The sequence below is a fragment of the Pantherophis guttatus genome, chromosome 4, assembly GCF_059756535.1.
Source record: "Pantherophis guttatus breed Tessera chromosome 4, ASM5975653v1, whole genome shotgun sequence".
Classification (NCBI taxonomy): Eukaryota; Metazoa; Chordata; class Lepidosauria; order Squamata; family Colubridae; genus Pantherophis; species Pantherophis guttatus.
Genome location: NC_142066.1, coordinates 120,818,987 through 120,837,045, shown reverse-complemented (window position 1 = coordinate 120,837,045; position 18,059 = coordinate 120,818,987). Strand labels below are relative to the sequence as shown.

At 43.1% G+C, this 18,059-nt stretch overlaps 1 protein-coding gene across 4 annotated transcripts in view; it reads left to right on the top strand.

Moving 5' to 3' along the window:
• The first annotated feature begins 9,266 nt into the window (after positions 1-9,266).
• The window catches only part of DNAH11 (dynein axonemal heavy chain 11), a 179,008-nt gene continuing 170,215 nt past the window's right edge, over positions 9,267-18,059 (top strand). For 2 of the 4 annotated variants that reach the window (XM_060685695.2, XM_034402384.3), the window contains exons 1-2: positions 9,267-9,951; positions 12,932-13,072. In XM_060685695.2, coding sequence (XP_060541678.2) covers positions 9,718-9,951; positions 12,932-13,072 — 375 coding nt within the window. In that variant the 5' untranslated portion in view covers positions 9,267-9,717. The remainder of the gene's footprint in view (positions 9,952-12,931; positions 13,073-18,059) is intronic. The other 2 variants (XM_034402387.3, XM_034402386.3) reach the window with 2 other exon arrangements.

The window sequence follows — 18,059 nt, the reverse complement described above, 5'->3', positions numbered from 1 at the left end:
GGAGAAAGGAAGAGGAAGTAGGGAGGAGAAGAAGAGGGGGAGGAAGAGAAAGTAAGAAGGAAAGAAAAGAGAGAGGTGGTAGGTTTGAGGAGAAAGATTGCTGTACAATAAAAAAGATGAAAGGGAAGAAAGCCAACCCCAAACAAATATAAAGATATTAAGATAAAGAATGAATTGTTAAACTTTAAAGAATAAAAGAGAACAAATATGAATATTTTATTTATTTATTTTTTATTTTATTTTGAATTTGTATACCGCCCTTCTCCCTGAGGACTCAGGGCGGGGAACAGCCAAGTAAAAACATCAAATACAAATATTAAAATACAGTTAAAATATACATATATAAATTTGGCCCCATTAATTAAAAACAATAAACAAAACAGTTAAAAACACTTAAAAAAAATTAGGCCAGCCCGGCTTGCTGGAAAAGGAAGGTTTTAAGGGCACGGCGGAAGGCACCGAGGTCTTGGATTCTCCTTATCTCTGGAGGCAATTGATTCCAGAGGGTAGGTGCCCCTACAGAGAAGGCCCTCCCCCTGGGGGTCACCAGCCTGCACTGTTTGGCTGATGGCACCCCGAGGAGGCCCTCTCTGTGGGAGCGCACGGGTCGATGGGAGATCATTGGTGGCAGCAAGCGGTCTCGAAGATAGCTAGGCCCTATGCCATGGAGCGCTTTAAAGGTGATAACCAACACCTTGAAGCGCACCCGGAAGACCACTGGAAGCCAGTGCAGCTCGCGCAGGAGCGGTGTTACATGGGAGCGCCAGGCTGCTCCCATCACTACCCGCGCTGCCGCATTCTGGACCAGTTGGAGCCTCCGGGTGCTCCTCAAGGGGAGCCCCATGTAGAGAGCATTGCAGTAGTCAAGGCGAGAGGTGACGAGGGCATGAGTGCACAGGGAATCCCGATCAAGAAAGGGCCGCAACTGGCAGATCAGGCGAACCTGACAAAAGGTCCCCCTGGTTACAGCCATCAGATGTTCCTCCAAGGACAGCTGCCTATCCAGGAGGACTCCCAGATTGCGAGCCCTCTCTGTGGGGGCCAACGACTCGCCCCCAATAGTCAGTGATGGAGTCAACTGACTATATCGGGATGCCGGGAGCCACAGCCACTCAGTCTTGGAAGGGTTGAGCCTGAGCCTGTTCCTCCCCATCCAGATCCACACAGCCTCCAGGCACTGGGACATCACTTTAAGGGCATCGTTGGGGTGGCCTGGGGTGGAGATGTACAACTGGGTGTCATCAGCGTACTGGTGGTATCTCACCCCAAAGCCACGGATGATCTCGCCCAGCGGCTTCACATAAATGTTGAACAGGAGGGGCAAGAGGACTGACCCCTGAGGCACTCCACATATAAGAGGCCTTGAGGTCGACCTCTGCCCCCCTGCCAACACGAACTGCGACCGGTCGGAGAGAAAGGAGGAGAACCACCGTAATACGGTGCCCCCCATCCCCAACTCTTCCAACCGGGGCAGCATGATACCATGGTCGATGGTATCAAAAGCTGCTGAGAGGTCTAACAGGACCAGAACAGAGGAACAACCCCTGTCCCGAGCCCTCCAGAGATCATCAACCAACGCGACCAATGCCGTTTCCGTGCTGTGTCCAGGCCTGAAACCCGACTGGAACGGATCTAGATAGGATGTTTCCTCCAAGAATTGTGGAAACTGTCGCGCGACCACACTCTCAACAACCTTCACCAGGAAGCGAAGGTTGGAGACAGGACGATAGTTGGCCAATATTGCCGGATCCAGGGACGGCTTCTTGAGGAGAGGCCTCACCACCGCTTCTTTCAAGGCGGCAGGGAAGTGACCCTCACTCAACGAAGCGTTGATAACACCCTGGAGCCAGCCTCGTGTAACCTCCCGGGAGGCCAGTACCAACCAGGAGGGACATGGGTCCAGTAAACATGTGGCCGCACTAAGTCTCCCCAAAATCCTGTCCACATCATCCGGAGTCACAGCATCAAACTCCTCCCAGGTAACATTCTCAAGACTATTCCTCGTCACCCTGCCCTGATCTACCCAGTCAGAGTCCAAATCCCCCCGGATCTGAGCGATTTTGTCATACAGGTATTGTCCGAAATCCTCCGCCCTGCCTTCCAAAGGATCCTCCCGCGCTCCCGGATGGAGCAGGGAGCGGGTTACCCTGAACAGGGCGGCCGGACGATTCCCTGATGATGCAATAGAGGCGGAAAAGTAGTTAAACTTTGCCGTCTTTATCGCCACTAGGTAGGTCTTAATATGCGACCTTACCAGTGTTCGGTCAGATTCAGCGAGACTGGCCCTCCAACCGCTCTCTAGGCGTCTTTTCCGGCGTTTCATCTCCCTCAGCTCCTCGATGAACCAAGGAGCCGCGAGGGATCGACACCGGGTCAGAGGCCGCAAAGGCACGACTCGATCCAAGGCCCCACCAGCCGCCCGATCCCAGGCAGCTACCAGGTCCTCGGCCGAGTTGTGTGCCAGATCTGCAGGAATTGGCCCAAGCTCCGTCTGGAACCTATCAGGATCCATCAGGCGCCTGGGGCGGATCCATCTAATTGGGTCCGCCTCCCTGCGGCGGGGTGTAGCGGTTCAAAGGTCCAGACGAAGGAGTGAGTGATCTGACCATGACAAGGGTTTCATGTCTATATCCCCTATAATAAGACCACTCAACCACTGGCCAGAGACAAAAATCAAGTCCAGCGTGTGTCCCCCCCTGTGAGTGGGACCATGAACTAACTGGGTCAGGTCCATGGCCGTCATGGAAGCCATGAACTCCCGAGCCATCTCTGACGTTTCACCAACGGACGGCAGATTGAAATCACCCATGACCATAAGCCTGGGTGTATCAACTGCCACCGTGGCTATCACGTCGAGTAGCTCGGGCAGGGCCGTTGCCACGCAGCAGGGAGCCAGGTACGTAAGCAGCAAGCCCATCTGAACCCCATGACCCCATCTCACAAAGAGGGACTCACATCCGGCAATCTGTGGCACAGTGGTCTCCCTCGGACCCAGACCTTCATTAATAATAACCGCCACACCCCCCCGCCCCTCCTCTGGGCCCTCGGCTGATGGAATGCTCTAAAGCCTGGTGGACACATCTCAACCAGAGGGACCCCTCCCTCCGGGCCCAACCAGGTCTCCGTAATACCCGCCAGGTCCGCTCCCCCCTCTTGAATAAGATTATTTACCACGGACCTGGCGTTGCACAGCATCAGCCAGAGGCCCAGGTCCTGAGTATCTGAGCCACCTAGTATCCGAGGGAATAAATAACAATAATTAAAAACACACATACAAACATACAATGTATTTTCTTTGAACAGAGTATTTGGCTGGTTCACAAATTTAAACAGTGTTTAGTCATTTCAATTAAATTTACAATTTCTATATTTCCTTTTTGCCATATTTATTCCTCATCTATTTTTGTAAAAAACCAATATTACCCTTCATCCTCATCTCTAATCTTAATCAAATTCAATTTTTCCCTTCTATTCTATATTATACCCCTTCCCATTGTCACCTATTTTTATATCCATCCTCACATTGGTTAATTATGTAATATTACAGTTGTTTAATATGAATTCAACATTTTAATATAAATCAGTTATATAACTACCTTTTTTGTATATTAATCAATATGAACATGAATATTCCAATTATTTCCATGCAATCCAATTTCTTACAAATCAATTAATTATATTTACCAATAATAATAAACCAAATAATTTCCCCCATATATTCCTCCAAACCACAACTTAACCGTTTCTGCTTTCAACACAATATACAATTAATAGTATCTCAATTATTACAATTCCCTAGTTAAATAGAGCTTTTTTTCTTTTGTGTTTTAAAATCTCCTCTTTTTCCCTAAATTTCCCGTTGTATGCACCTACCTTTTTTGGTGAGGAAAAAGAAATCTGCCTGCCTAATTTTCCAAAGTGCAAAGCCAACAGTCTGCTTTACTTTCTCTTTCGTTTTTCAGTATAGCTAGGGGGAAAAAAATCTGCACTCTTTCCAAGCAAGCAGCAGAGCTCTGAGCAAAACAGCTGAGAGCAAATCAGCTAGGGGTCGGGAGCCGATCAAAGCAAGGGCTAATTAGCCTATGCTGAAGCTCCGGGGGCCAATAAAATTACAAAAAAACACTGAACCCTTTGTTAAATTGCTGGCTCCCCCGCCCCTCGCCCACCACTATTTATTGGCACTAAATAGTGGTGCGGAGGGGCGGGGCAAGCCAGCAATTTAACAAAGGGTTCGGCTGCACCACTGGCTCTAGGACGGCCCTTTGAAGCCCCGCAGCAAGAATTTGAAGTTTTTTTTTCCTCTAGCCATCGGAGGCAGCAATAGATGGGGAGTGGGCGGGGTAAGCGAACGGCAGAGAGGGAGGGTGAGTGAAGGCGTGGAAGCTGCTTTCTCCATCCTGCTCTCTTGCGTCCGGAGCCCACGTGGATCCCAGGCAGCGGAACTCAGGCTAGGGAAGGGGTGGGCAATTGTGGCTCTTTCGCAACCTGTGGCCTTCAACTCCCAGAATTCCTCAGACAGCCAAGCTGTCTCAGGAATTCTGGAAGTTGAAGTCCACAGGTTGTAAAAGAGCCACAATTGCCCACCCCTGGCTACGGTAGGCTGGCGCCGCGCGGGTGGGAGTCTAGGGGCAGGCGAGCCAGCAATTTAACAAAGGGTTCGGCTGAACCCCCTAGAACCCCCAGAATCCCACCACTGTGTAGGCCCCTCTTGATCTTGAGGCCCTAGGCTGAAGCCTAGTTAGCCTATAGGAAAATCCGGCCCTGAGTAGTTTATACTAGTTACTGAAAGTTCACATATTTTTGCCACATACAAATATATAGCTTTGGTCACTTTCCTCAATAAATAAACAAGCAAATATAATACTTCTGAATCATTTTATTTGAGTTAGTTTTAGAACTATAGTGGTATCTTGGTATTCAGCTGCTTTAAAATTCATATAATTTTCTATTCAATGCATTTTTATGTGGATTTTTTTCCCTGTTCAGTACTCAGTGCACAAGCTAGCACTTGTCAGTGTTGGCTGCTTTGTGACTCACTATGTCATTCCTTATGGCAGGGGTGTCAACCTAGTGGCCTGCGGGCCGTATGCATCACACAGAAGCCATACTGATCCCAGCACCATGAATGGGAAAAATGTTGCAAAACATCACCTGACCGCAATGTGACACGGCGAGTTTGATACCCGTGCCTTATGGGAAAAATTTGTTTACTACTCATTGTTTTTGGTACTCATTGCACCTGCTAGAATCAATTAACACTGTGCCAGGCCTGAAAGCCATCTTTTGTATTAGTCCTTCAGACCTGCCACATTTACTACTGTGGGAAACTGGGAGGGGGTGGTATGGAGCATGGGTGATATATAGTCATAATAACATTCCTTACTCAAGAAGTCAAGGACAACTTGCCCTGCACCTGGAAGACCGGAACTGGGAGGCATCTCCAGTTGGGACGATGTTTGATTGGGCCATGTGATGGACTTGTGGATGTTGGGCACTTGAACTTTTCTTTGGGTGGGGAAAATCTGGAGACTTTCAGATTCGGGTTTTCCCTGATGTGCCAAAATTTATTTATTTATTTATTTATTTTATTTTATTAGATTTATATACCGCCCTATTCCCGAAGGACTCAGAGCGGTGAATAGCCAAAAAATAAAACACATCGATTACAAAATTTAAAAGACAGTATAAAACCACATTAAATAATTTGGCCCGGGACAAATTAAAAACACCCCCAATGGTTAAGACAAATTTAAAATTTACATTTAAAAAAGGCCAGGCTAGCCTGTTGAAATAGAAAGGTCTTGAGGGCACGGCGGAAGGTGCGTAGATCCAGAATCCTCTGTATCTCCGGGGGGAGCTCATTCCAGATAGCAGGTGCCCCCACAGAGAAGACTCTCCCCCTGGGGGCCACCAGTCAACATTGTTTGGCTGATGGCACCCTGAGGAGCCCCTCTCTATGAGAGCGTACTGGCCGGTGAGAGGCTACTGGTGGCAGCAGGCGGTCCCGTAAGTATCCAGGTCCTAAGCCACGGAGCGCTCTAAAGGTGGTAACCAAAACCTTGAAGCGCACCTGGAAGACCACCGGGAGCCAGTGCAGCTCGCGCAGGAGAGGTGTTACATGGAAACGCCACATCGCTCCCATAACCACCCACGCAGCTGCATTCTGGACCAGTTGGAGCCTCCGGGTGTCCTCAAGGGGAGACCCATGTAGAGAGCATTACAGTAGTCCAGGCAGGATGTGATGAGGGCATGAGTAACCATGCGTAAGTAGTCCCAATCTAGAAAGGGACGCAACTGGCGGATCAGGCGAACCTGATAAAAAGTCTTCCCGGCCACAGCCATCAAATGCTCTTCTAAAGACAGCCGTGAATCCAGGAGGACACCCAAGTTGCGAACCCTCTCTGTGGGGGCCAACGACTCGCCCCCAGTAGTCAGTGATGGCACCAACTGACTTTATTGGGATGCCAGAAACCACAGCCACTTGGTCTTGGGTAGGTTGAGCCTGAGTCTGTTTCTCCCCATCCAGATCCGCACGGCCTCCAGGCACTGGGACATCACTTCAAGGGCATCATTGGGGTTGTCCGGGGTGGAGATGTACCTCTGAGTGTCATCAGCGTACTGATGGTACTTCACCCCAAAACCTAAGGATGATCTCACCCAGGGGCTTCACATAAATGTGGAACAGAAGGGGCGAGAGGACCGAACCCTGTGGCACCCCACATATAAGGTGCCTTGGGGTCGACCTCTGCCCCCCTGCCAACACAGACTGCGACCGGTCGGAGAGAAAGGAGGAGAACCACCACAACACAGTGCCCCTCACCCCCAACTCTTCCAACCGGTGCAGCATGGTACCATGGTCGATGGTATCAAAAGCCGCTGAGAGATCTAACAGGACCAGGACAGAGGAGTAATCCTTGTCCCGAGCCCTCCAGAGATCATCCACCAACGCGACCAATGCCGTTTCCATGCTATACCCAGGCCTGAAGCCCGACTGGAACGGATCCAGATAAACCGTTTCATCCAGGGGCTGGGGAAGCTGTTGTGCGACCACACTCTCAACAACCTTCACCACAAAGCGAAGGTTGGAGACTGGACGATAGTTAGCTAACACTGCCAGGTCCAGGGAAGGCTTCTTGAGGAGTGGCCTCATCACCGCCTCTTTCAAGGCGGCGGAAAAGTCACCCTCACTCAACGAAGCATTTATAATCCCCTGGAGCCAGCCTCGTGTCACCTCCTGAGAAGTCAGCACCAACCAGGAGGGACATGGGTCCAACAAACATGTGGCCGTGTTCAGTCTACCCAGAATCCTGTCCATGTCATCGGGAGTTACAGGGTCAAACTGTGAAATATGAATCTCTAATAAAATGTAGCTTTGAGGAACTTCAAGCCTCGGAGTTTTCTTTCATTGGGGTGTTACTTGGAACCCTGGCACACTGAGTACTGAAGTGCCACTATAGATAGGTGGAAATGGATCATATTTTAAATCATATTGTATTTATGCAGAAATATTGAAAATTCAAAAGGATTCACACATTTTTAAACACCACTATATTCTACAACAGATGACTGTCATTCTCATATAAATCTTTAAAATATTTCAGCATTTCTTCAAGTCGGTTTTTATCTCAAATATTACTTTGAGAAATATTACTTATATTACTTTTTTAAAAATTCCATTCACCCTGTTGGACCTCTTCTTTCAGTTCTTTTCAATCACTTCTACAACATTTTTAAAATATCTATCACACTCAGCATTCTTTTTACTTCTTTTAATCTTAAATGTTTTCTTTTTTTTATGACTTTACTTGCAAATGTTTCCCTCTACAGTATAATATTAATATATTTCTCTCCTTGCTGCAGTTTTACAGTGCATTTTGTTGCAAAATCCCTACATACATATACATCAGTGGTGGGCAGGGCTGGGTTCTACTTACCTTTATTACCGGTTCGCAATGGGATCGTGTGCATGCGGTTGCTTTGCTTTCATGCATGCTGAGCTTCTGCGCATGCGAAGAAGCTTCTGCACATGCGCAGATCGCCTATGACAACATCCGGGAAGGTGGGCGGAGCCTCCCACCAATTTTACTACCAGTTCTTGCTAACCTGTCCGAACTGGGGACAACCCATCACTGGTGGTGGGTTTCAAATAGTTCCACCACCAGTTTGCCGAAAATGTGAGTGCACATGTGTGTACTCACTTTTGTTGCCACCAGTTTAGACATTAATGGCTGTGTGTTGCATTATTTTGAGGGGGCAGCACATTTACACTGTTATACAAGCTGTATGCTCACTACTTTACATTGTAGCCAAGTGTCATGTCTTCCAGGGAAGGGAAGGGGAGGGGAGAGGAGGGGAGGGGAGGGGAGGAGAGGAGAGGAGAAAGGCAAGCACCAGGGCAACTTTCTTGGGAAGCTGCTCTGCCATGTAATTGCAGTGGACTTTCTGTGTAGCTGCTCTTACAGTATAACCTGGAAAGAGGAATCGAAGCCAGTTAATTTATATAATAAATTGGCTTGAGTTGCCAAGGTGATGTGAAGTCACGTGGCAGTTAGTTTCACCTGAGGACAGCCATAGATTTCATGTTATCCTCTATCTATGGAAGTGACTTAAAACTATCAGTTTTCTTGGGAAATACATTGTTAATTCCATTTCAATCTGTTTGTGGAATTCTTGGTAGAATCTACTGTATTCATTTTTGAATATAGATTCAAAATATAGATTGTTTTATTTTCACAACCATGTCCATTCATCACATCGAAGGCCAGATGCTTATAGAAGCTGATAGATAGCTCTCCTTCCCTCCGAAACCTCACAATTTTTAAAATTATTGGTTAGTTTTCCACTTCATCCCCCAGAATTCAAGCCTCAGAAAGTACTCATATTTTTAGAAAGTAAAGAACTCAGAGTGCAAACAAAATGCATTGTCATTCATCATTAACTTCATCGACAAGGAAAATGTGCTGACAAAAATCTGTTGCTCTTTCTTTTTCTTCCAAACTTTTGTAGCTGCTCATCTTGTAGCAAACAAAAACTCACAATCAAAACAACATCCACATAACACTAAAAATATTAAAACCATAAGAATCAAAATCAAACTAAACTAAAGCAACATGTGTACTTCCATGCCCATTCTTTCAAAGGTTCAGATAGTATTTGCAGGAGGCTGCGAGCGATATGTTAGTTCTGAGTGTGAGAGGCAGAAGCCCTTTGCCTCCCCCCTCACTGACTCAAGAGTATTAGACTTCAGCAGCGCAGGACTGTATTGTGCATTTCGCCACTCTCCATCAAAAGTTTAGCTGCATCCTCCCCCGATTTTTTTTACAGCTGGTGTTTCCTTCCTCAAAAAAGGGTGGCCCTAATTGGTTAACGCTGTGATTTGTTTCCCTTCAATCGCAACTGCGGGTGGCCTGTGTGTGACTTGGTTGGTCCCCAGGGCAACGGGACGCTGCTGTCGCCGCGGTAATGGAGGGGAGCTGGGCCAAGCACCTGCGTTAGTCTTGGGGGAAAGAAGACATGAGTGGGCGGGAGGGCGCGCGCAGCAGAGGCAGGTGAGGTGTCCGGGCTCAGAGTTCGGAGGACAGGAGAGAAAACAAAGGCGTAATTAAGCTATCAAAGCGTCGGGAAGGGATCCCACGGATAGGAGACGCAGAAGTGCCCTGCAATAAGCTTTGTTGTAAGGAGTTTCACTCGACTCTCCCGATTGTATTGGCGGTGGCGATGGAGGACGAGGAAGACGAGACAGTGCAGGAAAAAAGTTTCGCTGAAGACGAGCGGGTGCAATTCGTTGGCCTCCGCCTGGCCCATTTGTTAAGGCTCAAAGAAGACAAATGGGACGAGTTTCTGGAAGAAGAACAGAACCAAAAGCTCGTGACTGACTTTTTAGAGAGTAACCACCCGGATTTCTTGGCCTTCTACCTCTCTGTGGCCGGAGGATTGGCTATGGAGACAAAGGTAAAAGGAGGGAATATGGTTTCCTACATAGTTAGTGTTCTTAAACTAGTTTTCTAGTTTTCTGTTTGGGGGCTATTTCCGCATCCAGTCACATGGATTTTAAAACGTGGAGGGAATGGGGAACTTAATAAATAAGTAAATGCATAAATCCACTTGCAGGGACTATCTACTGAATAATGGGATATAATTTTCCTGCAGTTAGAATGGCAATTAGTTCTCCATATGAAAGACAAACTATCACTGATGCAACTATGGACACTGCTAGACCTGTTCGTATGGGCTTGTCCACTTGTAGTCTTTCTTTCACAGTACCAATAGATATCTTCCAGGGTGGAGGAGAAGAGCCTTTTCCACTGTGGACCCTGCCTTGTGGAACATTCTGCCATCAGAGATCTGCTCCCATCTACCGACCTTCGGAGGAGCCCAAAATTTAGTTTTTCTGACTCCGATAGGGATGCTCCTTGTTGGAGATGGAATAAGACCACCTCAGCCCTGAGTGTGCAGTCTCCTTGATCTTAGTTCATATGTAACTTTAAAAATTGTTTTTATATTTATCATTTCTTATTGTTTATAAACTTTCCAGAACAACCATACTGGTGAGATGTGTGGTGTGTAAATGTAATTGATAGCTAGAAGATAGATAGATAGATAGATAGATAGATAGATAGATAGATAGATAGATAGTATGCATATGTACTCTTTCCTCTGAATGATTGGATTTAAATTTATGATTCATTTTTTTTCCATTTAGGAATTGGCAGGGTTTTAAGGGGTAAAATAAACTGCTCACCCAAATTAGGCTCATATTTTCTTGGGTGGACAGGAAGGAAGTTTAATCTTGCAAGATTTAAAGTCTTAAGTAACTCTCAAAAACTTTTAAAAATTGTACCACTTTCAAAAACTTTAGCTCATCACTGTGATGTCACACACTTTGGTGACATCACAGTGCCACCAATTATAGTCCTCAGGAAGATTTGACACAACATGGGGCTTTCAGGAAGCAGGTGGAACACCCTTGATGTTCATACTTTTTAGAGGCAAAAGTGATCATGAATAAGGTATGTTAAGCATCGAGTGGCCCTTTATACATTATGATATAGCAGGAAATATAAACCTGCATATCTTTATGTGCATAATATATATGGCATATTGTATGGCATAGGGCAAGGGTCCCCAACTCCCATGCTTTGGCCATTCAGAACCAGGCTGTGGTTTTTATAAAGAATCAACAGAACTGGACCAAATATTAACAGGGGCAGATGAAAAACTAATTTAAAAAACTTATAACTACTTATTGAGGATTAAAATGGAAGAAGAGCAAGGAAAGGAAACAATGATAGTGTTAGCCAAAAATTTTGGCTATACTATAGAATTAGATAAATGGCAGAAATAGTGGGATAGGAATTACAAATTAACAGTATCAACTGCATAAAAAAAACTATATAAAATGTTTTATAGATGGCATTTTCCACCAGCAAGATTGGCAAAGATTCTAAGTGCTGGAAATGTAATCAGATATGGGGTTCGTACTATCACATGTGGTGGACATGCCCAAAGGCAAAAAAATATTGGACAAAAATATGCACATGGTTGGAAAAAATAGTAAAGCAACACATAGACTTAAAGCCAGAAATATTTTTGTTGGGCATTCTACCAGAAAAATATAATAAAGGGAATACACATTTAATCTTACATGTGTTAACTGCAGCTAGAATTGTGTTTGCACAACAATGGACAAATGAAGAGATCCCTACAGATGAAAATGTTATTAAAAATATTAGACACTGCAGAAATGGATAGACTACTGTTCAAAATTAAGGAGAAGGAATAAACAATACTTTTTAACATGGGATTTGTTTTATCAATGGCTAATTAGCAGAAACAGGTTAGAAACTTAAAAGCATAAGGAAATGATTAACTAAATTGAAGATTTATTAAAACGGATAAGCAAACATTATTATATGATTATCACTAATGTTATGTTATTACTAATGTTTATCATTAATGTTATGAATGTTATTGTTATTATTACTATTTCTAAAAAACAATTGAACTCAGACAACACATTGTTCATATAGACATTGAATTTTTATGTTTATTATTTAAAAAAAAAGAAAGGAAAAAGAACCAGGCTGTGGAAGTGATGGGCGAGCATACATGTGCAGCTCCATGTATGCACTTGTACCCAATTTTGTAAGCCCTACACCAGTCCCCCAAAGTCCAAAATTTATGGGGCCAAAATCTTTGGATTCTTTTAAGAGCTAAAGGAGTTTAAGGCATCTACCACCACCACCACCCCACAAGATTCCACTTGTAATGAAATGTTTGGATGACCTTCATGGAACAGCAATGCTGCCTTGAAAGCCAACAAGAATGGCAGGAGCCTACAGTGGTTTAACAATTAGAGGAAAAAAACCTTAGGCAGGCATGTCCTAATGGGTCAAGCAGTTTAAAGTGGTGGTGGGAAGTTTGTACCCTCAAGATTCTGTTAAATAGTTCTGCTAATTCTATAATAAAATAGAATTAATTCATCTAGTTGGGTTTCCTATCTGGTTATCTGATATCAGTCGGAAAGTACCTGGGTCTTTCCAAGTTTCTTTGTCTGACCGTTAAGCCACTATGGGTTCTCCCTCTCTTATCTGATTGTTTCCTAGGCAGCATCTCTTCCTCTCATTCTTCAAGGTCATTCAGACATTTCATTACACACCTTGATTTCAGTGAATGAGATCTACAGCACTTGGACCTACTATGAATATAGCAATAAATCAGCCATTGTCTGCAAAAAGTTTCCCACCTCCAACCTATGAAAATATAAAATTCTACAGTGTCTCATGTAGCATGAATCCTTTTCTTTCTAGAGTTAAACCTAAATAGTTGCAAAGTATTGGCCAAAGCTATAATGTAAAACAATAGCTCTACAGTTGGATAAGTCATGGGTTTATTTTCATTATTATTAGTAGTATGTCTCTTTCTAATTTAGATACCAAGTGTTATAAAACATAAACTTGTATGGGTTATGAAGACTGCAAATAGCATTGGAACAGAAAACTACAAGGAAGACCTCAGATGGTCAGAACTGTCTGGGATACCCTTGGAGCATGTAATTGTGTTCTTAGAGAAGGTAATGTTTGTTTGTTTGTTTTGTTTTGTTTTGTTTACATATAGCATTTACAGATCATGTTTTCTGTAGAAGCTCAAGACAATACACATAAAGATCTCCCTTCAGTTTTTTCTGTGAAATAGATAGTTGGGAGTCAAAATTTGACCCAACATCAAGCATTGAATTTCAGTATTTAGCAAGGACTGGAATCTAGATTCCCTATTTTAACATTATTTCAAAGGACTTCTATTTTTTAAAACTCATAGTTCTTATATGGAGTGCAAGAGTACTTCGGAGTACTCTTGTACTCTGTATATTCAGTAATAGACAAATAACTTTATAAAGTTAATTTAAAGGAACTTAAAAAACAACATAATTATTTTGCAATATGTTATTCTTACATCTGTTTTAGTAGACAAGTTGTCAAAAAGCTGCTTCTTTTGGGAAAATACTAGATTTCTATCTTCTGAATATTTTCATTTTTAAAAAATAAAGTCTATGGAAACTCTTGCTTAGCAACATTATAAAGACAGCATTTATAATGAAGGGAATTATGGTAGATTTTTTTTTTTAATATTTTGAATTCTGTAGACCACTGAGAAACACGGTGAAATCAGCAAGAATAACCTTGTAATATTTTTCAGACAATGTTATAGAGAATGTTTGAAATTTGGAATGCAATCTTGTCCCAAAGGTGCTTTTTCAACAGGCAACTGCACTTTCTTTGAAGATGTTTTGCTCCTTATCCAAGAAACTTCTTCAGCTCTGACTGGATGGTGGGGAGTGCAAGTATTTACACTCCTTGCAGACAGCTGGTTATTTGCATTCTTCTAGCAAGTTGTTAAGGCTACCTGGAGGTTTATTTGTGTCATCAGGGTCACCTGAATAGTGCAAATGGTTGCGGAGCCTTTTTTAAAACATTGAAAGGGTTGTGTTGTAGAATGGAGATAGATGATGTCATATCCCTCCCTCTTTGTTGAGAGAGGGCTGTTCAATTTTGACATAAATGGCCTCTTTGACCCCTCTTTCAAACCAACAGTTGTCTCTGTCCAAAATGTGGACTTCAAATGCAAATGGACTGCTGAATCTAATCCTGATGGATTTGTTCCAGGGGTGGTATTCACTTACTGTAGAGACCACACACACACAAAGGTTGAAGGTGTATGTGGTGATTTTATTGTCTACATGACAATATATAGTGACATTTATATAGTTTGTTACTTTCAAGTTACAGTGTACTTGGCAGCATCTCATTGGCTACAGAATCTTCCAGGTAACTAGAGTCTTTGGTTAGCCATTACTGCTTTGCTTAAGGACTTATAATGTTAGACTTTAATTAAAGTCTAATACACATATATTGTCAGCCTCCTCTGGAACCACCTGTGCTCCGCCGAACAAACACCACACGCACACACTCAAAGGTGAAGCTATCCAGTTTAATCGTAGCTTACACAGTGGTCATACAGTAAGCGCTGAAGTTTTCTGATGAAAAACAAAGTTGGAGACGCCCTCCTCCTCTGCTTATCTGGCTTTATAGAACGGCCCCAAGTGCCCCGCCCGTGCTCAATTGTGTATTTAAAGTGACCGCGCTATTTACTCCTTCAGTTACTTCCGGATCTTGCTGTCCCTCGTATTGAAGGGCTTTTGTTTCCTTTGACATCATTTTATTGACCCTGTCCCCAGATTCCCTATACCGTCCACCACCTGATATCACCGTGCCCTGCTAAACGCTACAACACCCCCCTTCACCGTGTCTCTGTTCTTCTGGCTTGTCACAGTCCCCAAGATCATGTGTCGAGGGAATGGCTGACACTCGACATATATCCCATTTCCTCTCCTGCTGTTCCTCTTATTTACAGAATTAGGGTCTTATCTTCTAAGGTAGTTTCCTGGTGCTTACGTGCAAGTAACCTTCCTTATCTGAGGTTTGCCATCCAAGATAGGAAAATCCCTGCACATATGCAGATTGCAGATTCCTACAACTTACCTTTGCTACCAGTTCACAAATGTGAGCATGTGTGGCTTGTTTCGCTTACACACACCACCTCTGCGCATGTGCAGGGCCTTCCACGCATGCACAGAGCATCAAAAATGTGGATAAATGGGATGTGTTTACATCCTGGTGGGTAGGCGGAGCCACCCAAAGCCACCACTACCAGTTCGCCTGAACCGGATAGAACTGGCTAAATACCACCATTGATTTGTTCTCCTATGTTGTGTCATGTGTTTATGAAGTGGTGGTTTTGTTTCCCCAATGTACAGATCTGCACATGGCTCACTGCATTGTACTGCATATACCACATTGCTCAGTTGGTGCCTGGGTGTTTTATCCTTTGGGTGAACAATCGTCTACCTTAGTGTATTCTTGGACTTAAAGTGTGCACATATGTTGTGTTGGCTAAAGATCCTCCAGAACTTTTCCAGTATTCCTGCAATGTATAGAATGATAAAGTTGCTTTGTTTATTGTTCTCTTCATGCAGAAAACATGCCGTAAAAAGTGCAGTATATAAATGCTGAAAAAAATAAGATAGGGAGTAAATCAATGCTTAGTCATTGAAAGTTAGACAACTTAGTGCTAGTCATGGTCTCCCAGTGCAGGAGGTGAAAGGAAAATGGAAGAATGCTATGTACATGGCTTTGAACTTCTGCAGGAAATAAATAAATGCTTTTGTCCTACAGGTTCACAGATCAATAGGAAATATAAGCAGTAAATGAAAGAGATATAGGTGATAGTATAGTGTTGTGACTAGACAATATGCTTTAAAAATATTGATTACTGTCAGACTAAAAGGATAAAATACATATTCACATAATTAATAAAAATTTTTTTGAAGCTTCTATTAACAGAATGGAAAACTTCTAGATGTTATGGTCTTTAATTGCTATCTTTAATGTAATTTTTTTGTATTTTATATATAGATGTGTGTGTGTATGTACGTATATGTGTGTATGTGTGTGTTTGTGTGTGTATGCATACAAGACCATAATAAAAGTTTACCTACCTAGCTATCTAATGCAACATTAATATTGCATACTAATTAGAGCCAGGAACTCCCCCCCCTCAAGAAAGCATTTTCATCATGATTTACCTATTTAGTTGTCTTAATAATTATATATTTCAAAAATCCTTTAGCTGGGCAGTCTGTTGTGTATTAGTTTTTTTTTTCCTTAATTGACATAATATTTGAAAATAAAATCACATGAGACATTGAGCTAATAATATGAAGAGTATTGTCTGCATGCACATTGGGACCTGTGTGTAGAAGGATGGTACCCATCTCACAGTGCTTGAGATTTCTGATCTTACTGTTGAGTGCTCCTTTGTTCTTAACTTATTTCTAAATTGCATGTTCATTTAGAGTACAATTTGTTCTCAAGCTGACGTAAGTTTGCATTTATCACTATGGAAGATGTATTGCAACAAACAAACTTTTGGAATGTTATAGTTACAGATCATAGTCTTACTGGGACTGTTTGATTGGTATATGACACAGAGATCAAACATTTCACAATGTCAAAAGTGCTTTTGATCAAATATTTAACATTTCTGATTATCATTGAAGAACAATCTTGTATTAGAGACCAAATAATTAAAAAAAAAAGTCTTGCAGAATGAATAGGAGACAGATTTTCATTTCATAATCAGTTCAGTATAAAATGTTTATCACTAAAAACACAATTCAGTTTGTATTAGTATTGGGCTTAATATTTACAGTTCTTAGAATATATTTGGTATTCAAAGTAATTTAACTCATTTTTTTTGACAGAGGAGGATATCAGAATCAGACACCAAAACCAATATAAGGAAGTTGTTGAATTAGCTGTAATCATTTAGAATCTATTGCTTCATAAACTCATTCAAATTTCATTTAAAATTTAGATTTCGCTATACAGTAAAGAAAGATTAATAGCTGTTCATATAATTAATTTGAATCTTGGGTTGCTTTCCATGGATTGAAGGGGCTTCAATCCAGTGTCATGAAATTTGCATAGCAAAGAAAATACAGTGTATTCCTCTAGTTTAAATCCTAAATGTACAGTATGAAATCCAATTCAAGAAATTATTTCCTGAATTGGACAAGGACAAGGATAATGTTTCTCTATTTTCTCCTGGGAATCCCCTCTCATGTTACTCTAGAGCAGGAGGCCTAAAACTATGGCCTGTGGGCTGCATACAGCCCACCAAAGCCATTAATCTAGCCCACGCAGGACCACGAGGCTGCCCCATCCACATCGGCCCATCCACTCGCCGGCCCCCAGCTTTTAGCCGAGTATAGGACTTACCTTCGCGAGCCCCATGGGTTGGACCTGGAAGGTAAGGCCAACATTTTTGGCCTGCAGAATGCTTCTGGTGGCAGGGGAGGTGAAAATTCGGACGCATGGAGGCCCCGGGGTGTCCACACACACCCTTTTTAGCTCTCCCACCTCCAGAATTTAGACAGAAAGAGAGAGAGATAGACAGAGAAAGAAAGAGAGAGAGAGATAGACAGAAAGAGAGAGGAGGGGAAAGAGAGAGAGACAAGACACACACAGAGAGAAAGAAAGAGAGAGAGAGAGAAAGAAAGAGAGAGAGAGAGAGAAAGAGAAAGAGAGAAGGAGTGCTAGAGAGAGGGGGGAGGGAGAGAGAGGAGAGAGACTTTTTGATTGTAAGCTCCTTGGGACTAAGATGAATTGTGGCAAAACTTGAGTTTCCTGAAATGGACCACTAGACTCTTAAACAACTGAAAAAACGATGTAGTAAAAAGAAAAGTCAACCAAAAGAGCAACATGCAAACAAAAGCAAACAAAACACTCCTAGGAGCAATACAAATTAAAGTTTAATTTGTTTGCATTGTTTCATGGACTGCTAAATTGGCCACACCCACCCAGTCACATGACCTCCTAGCCACGACCACCCAGCCAGTCCAGCCTCCCAACAGTCTGAGGGACCATAAATTGGCCCCCTGTTTAAAAAGTTTCAGGACCCCTGTTTTAGAGATAATCCCCACAGCATGCATTTACAGAATG